Here is a 12,199-nt window from a genome sequence, read left to right as displayed (position 1 = left end):
AGCTGTAGTAATCGTCAACAGCAGGTGTGTTCGGGGAACCGGATTAGCGAGCTCACGGTTAGCGCGATGATTTGATCTTGGATGTGTCATTTGATCTTGGATGTAGTAAGCGACGTACGAAGAACGGGCCCCAGCTCACCAGATCACTGAACCTTACCTCACATTCTCTTTGGCTGTTTATGATTATGGACACAATTAGTGATAAAAAGCAGCCCTGGCAGTTCAATACCACCAGGGAATTAGTCTGAATTATTGCCAGCAATGTTAAGCAAGCTCTCACTACAGTAACAGTGAACAGCATACAGCAACAGACCCAACAACCCATACTTGTTAAGAAATCTGGATAGGATACCACAAGGAACACCTTCGAATGCCTTCTCTAAGTCCACCAATTGAGTTGAGCGAACTACCAACAATCCTTGATTATCCTTAAGATGATGATGGCCCAGTCCTGTGTCCCATGACTAGGACGAAGGTGGCAGAGGGCAACCAACACTTTTTTGGGGCCCGTGTTAATTAAAATCAGTTGTGGCCCCTGCATGCCAAACACCCAGACAATAGGAGAGCACAATCTCCTATGAGGAGCTGTAAAAGGCCAGCAGCAGCTTTCGGTCATGGTTATTATTCCTCAGGACACGGAGGAAGTGCAGCTGCTGTTAGGCCTTCTTTACCAGTGTGTGAGTCCAGGTGAGATCAGTTGAGATGTGGGTGCCCAGAAGCCTGTAGGTGGAGACAGATTTCACCTGTTCTCTGTTTATAATAAGAGTGGAGTGGACCTGTCTGTGCCTCCTGAAGTCTATTTTGAGTTCTTTTGTTTGAGGACGTTCAGCTTCAGGTTTCTGAGCACCAGCAGGACAAGTTCTCTACCTCAACCCTGTACGCTGTCTCATCTCCATCAGAGATGAGACCGACTATGGTGGCTCATACTTGACCATGACGTTGGTTGTTTGGGTTGGTGTACAGTCATGTGTTTACCGGGCGTACAGTAAGGACCGGGAACGCAGCACCACAAGAATCAAACCAGGCAAAGAAGGTGTTGAACTCCTCTGCAACTTTGAAGCTGCTGTCGGGGGTTGGGGGGCTCTGGCCTTTAAAGTTCGTGAGGGCTTGGATGCCTCTCTATACCTGGCAGAGGTTGTTGCCTGTGAGGAAGCCCTCTATCCTTCCTTACTTCTATCCACCTCTTGTAGGCCTCCTTGGCCTGTTTGATGCCCTTCCTCAGGTTGGCTCTGGCGGGCTGGTTCTGGCCAGGTACGGGGTGTGATAAACCTTTAGGTGGAGCACAGCCTAAAAAGCACCACCGTAGTTTGCCAATCCAAGGACACTGTTGCCAGCTTCCATGCAATGTTGCAGAGGCAAGTTAACCCCTAAAGCCCCACAATGTCTAAAACCTTAAGCAACTTGGAAAAAAATCCACTCCACTCCAGTGGATAGTATTTTTTCATTTTACAGGACATTTTCCCATTTTCATTTCCATTTCCTTTTTTATGATTCTATTTCTTAACACAGCTTGATTATATCATTATCTGCAACACTCAAGGAAAGGCTTTTCCTTCACACATTGCCAGATCTACTGGATCCAAGTTTAAATGTTTAGGAATTTTTTTTGCAGAAGATTAGTTTAGATGTCTTTGAGTTAGAGCAATTTCATCCTTCATGACAAAACATCGAAATTCCCTATGCCACCAGGGTCACGCCCTTTGATGAAAACTCTTTTTTCAGTTGAGCCTAAAACCAACTCCTTCAGGGCTTCCTGGGGTTTCTGGGGTCAACTGCCTTGAAGCAGTAAAACATGACATTTCCTGTTCCCACTAGGTAACACTGTGACCAGTCAAATATTGCAAAATGTGCCAAATTTCATGAAAGATCTGAAAAAGGTGATCAAAGACATGAAATAATAATAATAATAATGATAAATGGAGCAGATACAACAGGGCATTCACACTTCGTGTCCTCAGGCCCTAAAAAAACAATCCAGGAAGTCTTAATAGGTATTAGGTAAGTAAAACTATAAAAGACTGCTAAGATTTTGTTTCCTAATTTATTTTTTTTGAGCAGATTGGAAAATAAGAAACAGACGGCAAGCTACCTTTTGTCATTGTAGATGTCCACTGCTGATTGCCCGCTCTCTTTGGCGAGCCTCATCATGTCCAGCACAGCCATGCCCAGGCACTCCTCCTGCGCTTCATGGCTAACTGGAATATCAACCCAGCCATTCAGAAAGTCACTACGCCACTGGCAAAAGAAAATGAACAAAAGGAAACTGATGAATAATACACAAAGAAAAAAGTAAATATGACTAAAGCTAAAAATTATAAGGCGCACTTAAAATCCTTTAATTTTCTCAAAAATCGGCAGTGCACCTTATAATCCGGTGCGCCTTATATATGAATTCTGGTTGTGCTTACTGACCTCGAACCGATTTTAAGTGGTACACAGCGCTCAAAAATCGTTTTAGTACGACTTCGGTAAGCTACAATGCCACACCACTTGATGGTAGCATTATGGCTACCGTAGTCAGGAGCCTCGCAGAGTAATATGGGTCCAGGAAGTTAGCTCGCTAGTTTCCACCTAAACATGATATACCATGTTCTGACTGAGAGATTTCTAAAAGAATTAAAACGTACATAAATATATATAAACATACATAAAAAATAAATGAAGACAGGTGAGGGTTCCCAATGGTTAGGGACAAATGCAATCATATGGCAGGAAAGGGTCTAAAGGGACCAAACTTGAGTCAGGAGAACAGCTGAGATAATCCATCCGCAATACGAGGTTAGTCATTAATATACTGCAACAACCTGGGAATAGAGGAGCTGCAAGTGAATTCAACATTACTGAATAAATGTTACGGAAGTGGAGGAAGCAAGAAGGATGAGTCGAGTAAAGTTTGACTTTTGACTGTTTTGTTTCGCTAAATGCGCCTTTTGTATGACAACAGACCCGTTCATCGACAGTGTGCCTTATAATCCGGTGCGCTTTATGGTCCGAAAAATACGGCATCTTTTAAGGAGAACAGCTATTTTAATGTTAATATAAAGAAGAGGCTGCCCCTCCATAAGCAGGATTATGGAGGGGCAGCCTCCATAAGCCTGCATTAAAGTTGTGCATTGACAGAAAATGCACAACTTTAATGCACAACTCTTTTTATCCATTATTTCATCAGCAAACTACTACGTGGCTGAACTCTTGCAGAAGTCCACCAAAACAAACCCGTCTGTTTTGCCACACAGCTCGGGGTGTCAATGTGGCAATGGTGATGAAAACAAAACTCAACAGACAGTGTCTTCAAGTGAGGTTAGCACAAACATGACAAGATAAAAAAAAAAAGTCAGAAGCTATTTTAAAAACGCATACACATAAACAAAAAGAACCTGGACCTGTTCCCCATTTTGTGCTTCTTGAGCACTCTCACTACCCCACTTCCTGTTTTCTTAATTTGTACCAAAGAATGGGCTGACATGACAGACAGACTGGCAGCCAGTCAGAGAGACAGAGAAACAAGCACATTTTATCTCCCACCCAACAGTGCTAAAAAAAAGAGAAAGAAACCACATGCGCAGACGATAAAGAAAGGGTGAAGGCATTAAACAGACTCTGCAGACTCTATGGCGCTACAAAAACAAAATGACGTCTTACTGTTCTTTATGAGGTATAAAGCGTTAAGACTAACCTGAAAAAACTGGTATGCCATGACACAGTCATCCATCACAGGGCTTTCCATCCCTTTAGAGAAACCATAGCGATGTGCGTATGATAAATTGCTGCTGTTGTACCAGCCAGGAAAATAGTATCTGGACAAGAGGGGTGATCATGGAAAAGAAGAGAAAAGAGAAAAAGAGAAGAAAAAAAAGTTTGAAAAATCTGAAACAGATTAAGGAAATCAGAAAAAAAAACTAAAAAGTATAACTGTCTACCTGATTCTGAAGTGCAGTTTCTCACAGGATGAGTGGTCCACTTTAAAGACATGATTTGGGGCGAACCATGTTCGGTCACTTTCCCTCATTAGGCCAAACAAGCTGCAGTACACTGGACCAATCCCTGGAAAAAGAATAAATATACATATTGTTTTAAATTAATTAAGTCATTTAAATGTTTAAGGTGCTGTTAGTTTTACTCCGTTAGCAGCTATCTTCCAATCACTTCGTCCTACAGTGTCTAACATCATCCCCTATTTAAAGGTCACTTCAGTAAACACTTAATTGCACACATCAATAACCAGTTCGTAAATATAAAAAACAATTTCACTAAACAAACTGCTGATATTTAGAATTTTTTTCGCACATGCAGGATGCTTTGTGGCATCACTGCAGCCTGCAAACAACTGCATTAACATGCTCAACAACAACCAAATATTCTCGTGTAGTGTATCTTCAGTTACCGCTGGTCGATATGCTTCCCCCCACATCGAAAGTCCCTGTGTGCTAGAAGTCTGATGATAATGATGATGATGTATATAGGCTAACAATGGATGGACGACTTCATATACATCCGTAGTAATAAGCATTTGTACAGTATTACGTAAAATGCTTGATAACCCGTCATGTATTTATATTTTTGTAGGAAATGGTGAAATTAATTTGTTGAAACATGTGTATATATATATATATATATATACATGGAAATAGAGTATATAGTTTGTAAAATTCTAAAAAGCTCGAATAAGGTCAGTATTTAGTATGACTACTATGACTCTTAGACTTTCTTTTAATGTTTATAAGCATTCGTCAAGAATATTTCTCCCGGCCTCTTCAAGGAAATCTAAAGCTTTTCTTTGGATGTTGGTTGCCTATTGTCCAAATCTCTGTCAAGACGATCTTATACTGCTTCGATGATGTTGAAGTGCAGGCTCTGTTTTGTTGGTAAGTTGCCTGCTATGTGTAGATCAAATACTTGTTCATTCCTTCGGTGCTTTTTTTATGCTTGAATGATTCACAGGTCAGTGTTAAGTGTCTTTTAAAAAAAAAGAAAAGAAAAAGAAAACCTTCCTCTGAAAGACACCAGTGTCCAAAGAAAACCTCAGAAAGACCTTCAGAAAGCTTGGCAAGGTATTGCTCAAAACGTCAATACAAATTAGAACAAATCTGGCACAATGGAAGCAAAATATTAAGAGAATAATACTGTATTTGGTACAATACTGTATTTTGTCACATCCAACTACAGGGAGTGCAGAATTATTAGGCAAGTTGTATTTTTGAGGAATAATTTTATTATTGAACAACAACCATGTTCTCAATGAACCCAAAAAACTCATTAATATCAAAGCTGAATGTTTTTGGAAGTAGTTTTTAGTTTGTTTTTAGTTTTAGCTATTTTAGGGGGATATCTGTGTGTGCAGGTGACTATTACTGTGCATAATTATTAGGCAACTCAACAAAAAACAAATATATACCCATTTCAATTATTTATTTTTACCAGTGAAACCAATATAACATCTCCACATTCACAAATATACATTTCTGACATTCAAAAACAAAACAAAAACAAATCAGCGACCAATATAGCCACCTTTCTTTGCAAGGACACTCAAAAGCCTGCCATCCATGGATTCTGTCAGTGTTTTGATCTGTTCACCATCAACATTGCGTGCAGCAGCAACCACAGCCTCCCAGACACTGTTCAGAGAGGTGTACTGTTTTCCCTCCTTGTAAATCTCACATTTGATGATGGACCACAGGTTCTCAATGGGGTTCAGATCAGGTGAACAAGGAGGCCATGTCATTAGTTTTTCTTCTTTTATACCCTTTCTTGCCAGCCACGCTGTGGAGTACTTGGATGCGTGTGATGGAGCATTGTCCTGCATGAAAATCATGTTTTTCTTGAAGGATGCAGACTTCTTCCTGTACCACTGCTTGAAGAAGGTGTCTTCCAGAAACTGGCAGTAGGACTGGGAGTTGAGCTTGACTCCATCCTCAACCCGAAAAGGCCCCACAAGCTCATCTTTGATGATACCAGCCCAAACCAGTACTCCACCTCCACCTTGCTGGCGTCTGAGTCGGACTGGAGCTCTCTGCCCTTTACCAATCCAGCCACGGGCCCATCCATCTGGCCCATCAAGACTCACTCTCATTTCATCAGTCCATAAAACCTTAGAAAAACCAGTCTTGAGATATTTCTTGGCCCAGTCTTGACGTTTCAGCTTGTGTGTCTTGTTCAGTGGTGGTCGTCTTTCAGCCTTTCTTACCTTGGCCATGTCTCTGAGTATTGCACACCTTGTGCTTTTGGGCACTCCAGTGATGTTGCAGCTCTGAAATATGGCCAAACTGGTGGCAAGTGGCATCTTGGCAGCTGCACGCTTGACTTTTCTCAGTTCATGGGCAGTTATTTTGCGCCTTAGTTTTTCCACACGCTTCTTGCGACCCCGTTGACTATTTTGAATGAAACGCTTGATTGTTCGATGATCACGCTTCAGAAGCTTTGCAATTTTGAGACTGCTGCATCCCTCTGCAAGATATCTCACTATTTTTGACTTTTCTGAGCCTGTCAAGTCCTTCTTTTGACCCATTTTGCCAAAGGAAAGGACGTTGCCTAATAATTATGCACACCTGATATAGGGTGTTGATGTCATTAGACCACACCCCTTCTCATTACAGAGATGCACATCACCTAATATGCTTAATTGGTAGTAGGCTTTCGAGCCTATACAGCTTGGAGTAAGACAACATGCATGAAGAGGATGATGTGGACAAAATACTCATTTGCCTAATAATTCTGCACTCCCTGTAGTTCATCCTTGAATCCTGTTCATGTCTGGGCCCCATGTAAAGAAATCCTCTCCAGCTTTTCGTGGTGATGATGTACTCTGCCATGTTTACAAGAACACAGCGGACACCAGGACAGTGGCCTAGACCAAACTTGAACTAGGAAAACCAGTTAAGTTTAAATGAATGTTTTTGCCAAATCTGAAAAACTTTCCCTTGAATGCTCCTGAGATAGCGGGTTCCTGACTGAGCTCCTTGGCATGGGTGATGAACTTTATTGGACTGGGTCAGGCCACGGCGGTCTACAATGCTGAGGCATAAAAAGTGCCATGAAGAAAACAACTGGTGTTTTATCAGTGTTCGAACTGAACTTAAAGGGCATAAAATGTCATCACGCATGCGGAAGCCCTCACACATGTGAAGCAACAGAGTGAGGACAGAAGCGCTGCCGAGGAGGAAATGGGCTCAACCACAACAAGGGAAGTAAAGTCAAAGTGCTAACAAGGTTAATGTACAGACAACTCCTACCGTGTGATATGTATTACAATCAAAACAGTATAAAAAGTTCAAGATACACTGAAGACTAAAATACTGTAGTTCTACATTTTAAGAGATTTGTACCGCATGTTAGATTTAATAACTTTGTATGCTTTTTTTTAGAAACTGAACAATCAAGCAGAACATCCTTGTGTCTTACTTTTTAACTTATTTCTACATGAGGACTAAAAGGAAGAAATTGTACTAGGGATGACTGCAAAGAAGGAGGCCATAATTAACTTCAGTCTGGTAGCAAGTTGTCCTGCCCTAGCCATTTAAATGAATATTAATGATTCTCTAATAAATAATATCCTAGTAACAAACTACTCAACTTATTCAGCTAAATTCAACTGCAATTAACCAACAAAAGAAACAGTCTAAGAGACAGTCAGAAGGTAAAGTACAAGTTTAAGAATTGACAAAGAGGTGGAAATGAAAAATGAAACAAAGACTTTGAAAAATGGGGAAATATAAAAACAGCTCATGGTAAAAAGACTTCATTCAACCGTTCCAGAAGGAAGGGTGCACATAGGGGAAAACAGACACACAGCGAGACAACTTCCTGATCTGAGTTTTCTAGAAAGAGGCGATGACAAAGTGGCCTTACTATCTTAGTTCTGTTTTCACGACTAAAAACTGGCCTAAGCAATCTAATTCTGGTCTTACTTTAAAAGACAGTTTAAGAAAATGTGCATCTAAACCTTGCAGAGCTTGAATGCTCCTTTACGACCTTTACGAGGATTAAACTGGTCAGTTAGCCCTTAGTAACCCAGTGTCTTAGTGATCTGCAACATCTGCCAAACAGCTGAAATTACCATAATTATGCACAATCATCTGTGAGTAGTTTGGGAATGTAGACATCTTTAATTTAGAGTCAAATAATTTCTTGTCAGAATGGAGTTAAAGTTACTGCATGAAGTTCCCCTCCCTAGGAAATTCTGTTCAAAATGCAGTCTTGTTTTTTTTTGTCTGGCAGTTTTTGTGTTGGTGTTTCTTGGGGGGGTTTTCTTGCATTTACAAAGAATAAATGAAAGATTAAGAAAAAGGTATGGTATTTAATGTCTAAAACAAATGCACTGAAACAACAGTCCAAAAAAGGTTAACAAACCAGATTACGGGCTCACATTGTTCTGGCAGGGCAAAGAGTATTCATCTCAAAGCAGAAGTAATTCCAATTTAGAGCAATTTTAACCAAGAACAAATCATATTCAAAGAGTGCATCAAGTTTGTTTTCCCCAAAAACGCCAACACAGCTAACTTATTCAACTGCCTTAAAACACCCTAAAATGGATAAGAAAAACAAAACAGTGGTTGCTAATACGAATATCCAACATCAACTCAGGTGCTGTACAATGCATCAGCCTATTCATCCTGAAATAATGTAAATAACATCAATTATTCAGGTATAATGAATTCAGTGAAACGATATATTTTGCTATCTTCTGCAAATGTGCTTTAAATAGCAGGAATGTTGCACAATGTAAAACTAAAAGCTGTGCCTGCTGATTTAATGCTTCACCAAGTTTAGCTGAACGAAAAGGAGCCTTTTATTTTCATTGAAAGAGTTGTGCATTAGGGGAACTGCTGCAAACCATGAATGTGAAAGCAGTGCTGTTTTTATGGGACATTTCTAAGTGAAATTTGTAATCCAAAAATGTCTTGTTGGTTAAGAGTGGGTCTTTCACTGCCAGAATATGTGGATACAGAAGAACCTTTAGATTTCATTGATATAAACGCTTAATTAAAAAAATCCTTAACTGTACTGTGACCTATTTAGAGTTCAAGTGGCTTCTTACAGAAAGAAATGTGTTATAAAGAAACCAGTCACCTTTTAAGAGGATTCCAGCGTGAATGTATGCATTATTTGTAATGCACAGTTAACAGCTGTTGTTTTCTTTATACAAATGTTTTTTGTTAAGCTGAGGTTAGAAAATGGCTCAACCAAAAAATGTCAGATGTGTAAATGAAACTATACACTGCATGTGTGGGTAAACACGTGAACTGAAACACAGTTGTGACTCACCACACGCTTTCGCTGCAGAGATGCAGAGTTCCTCTGCTACGTACTCTCCAGGTGGAAACGTGAGGACACTTTCTGAATAACTTGCCCCGCCCTCTCCTCCCTCCTTCTCGCAGTACTGGTAGACGCTCAGACAGGTGGCCTTACTGTCTTGCTTCGGTCCAGTGGCCAAGTCTAGATTTGGCGGGAGGCCGTTCTGATTTTCCGTGGTGGGCGGGTCCATGTTTGTCAGCAGAATACAAGCCATGTGCCGCTTAAAAAAAGACATGCACCTGTCAGGTGAAAAAGAAGAGATAAAATGAGAAAGGAACGACTTAGAGTGAAAGGAGGCACTGCTGCAGAGAAGGATATTTAGGGGGTATTCAACCTATGCTTTGCAGCAATTGCTAATAAATACTACTTTACAACTGACCATTCAGTACATGTTGCATTGGATAGAAGCTAAGGATTTGAGGGGGTTTTTTGGAGGGGGGGGGGGGGGGGGGGGGGAGTTCTGCATATTAGAATTGTTTTGTTTTTGCATTTCATCAGTAACAGTTACAAGCAGTGAAAACTAGAACTTTGCAGTGTCATTGTCTGTAATAATATCCTGACCTCTGTTAACTTGACAACACTGAGCACTTCCGGCACCTGTACTGTATATAGATAAGAACTTTAGTTGCAAGTGAGCTTCTGAGTTAGTGGCGACACAGTTGCACAAAACTTTTTAGAGAGGAGAGATGCAAAAATGTGCAATAAAAACACTATATGAATGAAGCGGCTTATGTAATACAACAACCTGAACGATCTTAATAAAAACAAGACTGTCTCACTGTGCTTTATTTGAAAATATATCCATATACCAGTAATATCTGTAGTCAGCATTGTGTGGTGTAGCTCAGCTAAAACGCCCTTTGCTTGCAGAGTTCTTGATTTAAGAAGAGCTCTTCTTTCTGTGCACAAACTAGAAACCTAGAGTTAAATGTGAATAGAGCTGCACTTTAATTGTTGTGTACTACACTGGTACATGGAAGCCACAGGTATTTGGAATGACTCACTCAGAAGTCTCTGATTTGTGTATATTTGTAATACCAGAACATTAGATAGACTGCAGACCAATTCAGTGCTAGGTAGGATCTGTATGTTTGGTTTGGGACAGACCTTTAAGCCAGATGCCATTTCCCAAACAGCCCTCCAATTTACTACATCCGGGTTGTACTGAGGATGCAGATATAAGCTTGTGACCCACTGAGCCCGGGCTCAGGGGGGTCACAATAATAAACCATTACGCCATGAAAGCACTCCACTGATGAATTCAGTAGAAAGACTTATTCTTGTTTTATAGCAACATGTGTGTGTCTGTTTAGCATTTTCCTCTGGAGAGCCTTGTTCCTCTGGAACATTAGAATACACATTTAGGACTACTCTGATCAGTTCGCATTTTCAATGTGTGCTGGGGTAAACAGCATCAGATGAAGCTCATAAGTGAAGAATGACCTCTATTGAAGTGCACAGTGGTAAGTGTAGCTTCTTGACTTAAACGTTCAACCTCTCTCCTTGGAAATTACAGTCATCCCAACAAAAGAATAAAAACTCTACGCCCTCAACTTAATGCCAGCAGCAACAAAACAGTGTCAAACAAAGGTGTTATTACTGACTTATAAAAACAAAGAGGAAGTGCAACAATATTAAAACAAACAACACATAAAAAAACTGCACAAGTGCTGCGGAGAGATAACAAAAATGGATTTCATGAAAATTAATTAAATGTCTTTCCCAACGTCGGGGGAAAGACACTGATGAGGTGAAACGCCGTCATGTAACTTAAATAAGTCGGTCCTATTAAATCAGCTGAGTCAGCGGTAACTTTTAAATGACTTCTGAAAACATTTTTATAGTTGAGCTTTCCCTTTTGGCAAAGCTTATTATCATTTCTTTTAACTTTTTTATCCAAACTATGATCCATTGTTTAGCCGTGTGTTTGAAAAATAGTGCAATACAAATAAAACTATGATAATATTTCTGGACAACCGTCAGTAGGTAGGCATTATTACTGACTGAGATAAGCCTTCCTGTTTCAGATAGGCGCTGACCCCTGTCTGGCCATGGATATCTGCCTGGTTACAGAGGTCTTTAGAGCTGCTTCCAATACATTGAGTACAAGTACTAAGTGCTCATTTGCTGCACAAACCTCAGCAGACAAGAGAATTGCGTGTTTTCACAATACTTGAGTAGCCATGCTTTCAAAATGTTTTTGAAATTGTTGTTTAACGTTTAAATCTTTGGTGACCTAAATTCAGTTAATGGGTACTTCCTATTTTATTACTGGGTCAAAGTATTGTGCCAGCAGGGGTGTAAGCGGCTCTGGATTAAACCGATTACTCCAATTAATGATACAGATTCAATTTATCAAACAACTGAACAAGCGTTGTTTACTAGTGGTACTCGTATTCTGGCCACTGCCCTTCAGCACATGCTTCACCATAGCAGGGGCTCGATGTAAGTCTTACTTTAAACGACAGTAATAGCCGGTAATAGTTTAAGCAGAATAAAACAATAATAAAGTCAAGCTAATTAAAACAATGGGAGCTGTAGGTATAAAGTTGATGACAAAAGAGAGACTTGCACATTTTGTTTTTACAGTTCCAGGCAGAGCAGCTCACTAAATGCTGCAGTAATAATATTCTTCCAATTGTTTCAGGTCTCTATTGATGTTATTATAATTGTTCGATAGCTGGGGACTATTCTACATGTTGTACAAGAAGAGAGAGAAAAACAGCCCTGTTTACACACCCAAAACGTTTATCATGCAGCAGACACACACACACAGAGTTTTACCAGTTCCTTGCTCCGTCTTATCAGGGCCTTGGTATAAGTTGAGGTCAGAGCTATCAGCTCTCACACATTTTACTTTTTATGACTTTTTGGTTTCACTTCTGGTTACAACGCCAGCTCTTCA

General features: G+C 40.2%; 1 protein-coding gene across 1 annotated transcript in view; it reads right to left on the bottom strand.

Annotated features, from left to right (window-relative positions):
* Nucleotides 1-12,199, bottom strand: part of LOC309709876 (tyrosine-protein kinase JAK2-like) — a 42,449-nt gene that overhangs the window by 19,062 nt on the left and 11,188 nt on the right. The window contains exons 2-5 of the mRNA XM_082538782.1: nucleotides 9,265-9,533; nucleotides 3,921-4,044; nucleotides 3,677-3,797; nucleotides 2,090-2,235 (exon numbers count right to left, since the gene is read on the bottom strand). Coding sequence (XP_082394908.1) covers nucleotides 2,090-2,235; nucleotides 3,677-3,797; nucleotides 3,921-4,044; nucleotides 9,265-9,529 — 656 coding nt within the window. The 5' untranslated portion in view covers nucleotides 9,530-9,533. The remainder of the gene's footprint in view (nucleotides 1-2,089; nucleotides 2,236-3,676; nucleotides 3,798-3,920; nucleotides 4,045-9,264; nucleotides 9,534-12,199) is intronic.

The sequence above is a fragment of the Aulonocara stuartgranti genome (assembly GCF_965226115.1).
Source record: "Aulonocara stuartgranti genome assembly, chromosome: 7".
NCBI lineage: Eukaryota > Metazoa > Chordata > Actinopteri > Cichliformes > Cichlidae > Aulonocara > Aulonocara stuartgranti.
Note: the sequence above shows the minus strand (reverse complement) of the source record. Positions and strands in the feature narration are given on the sequence as shown.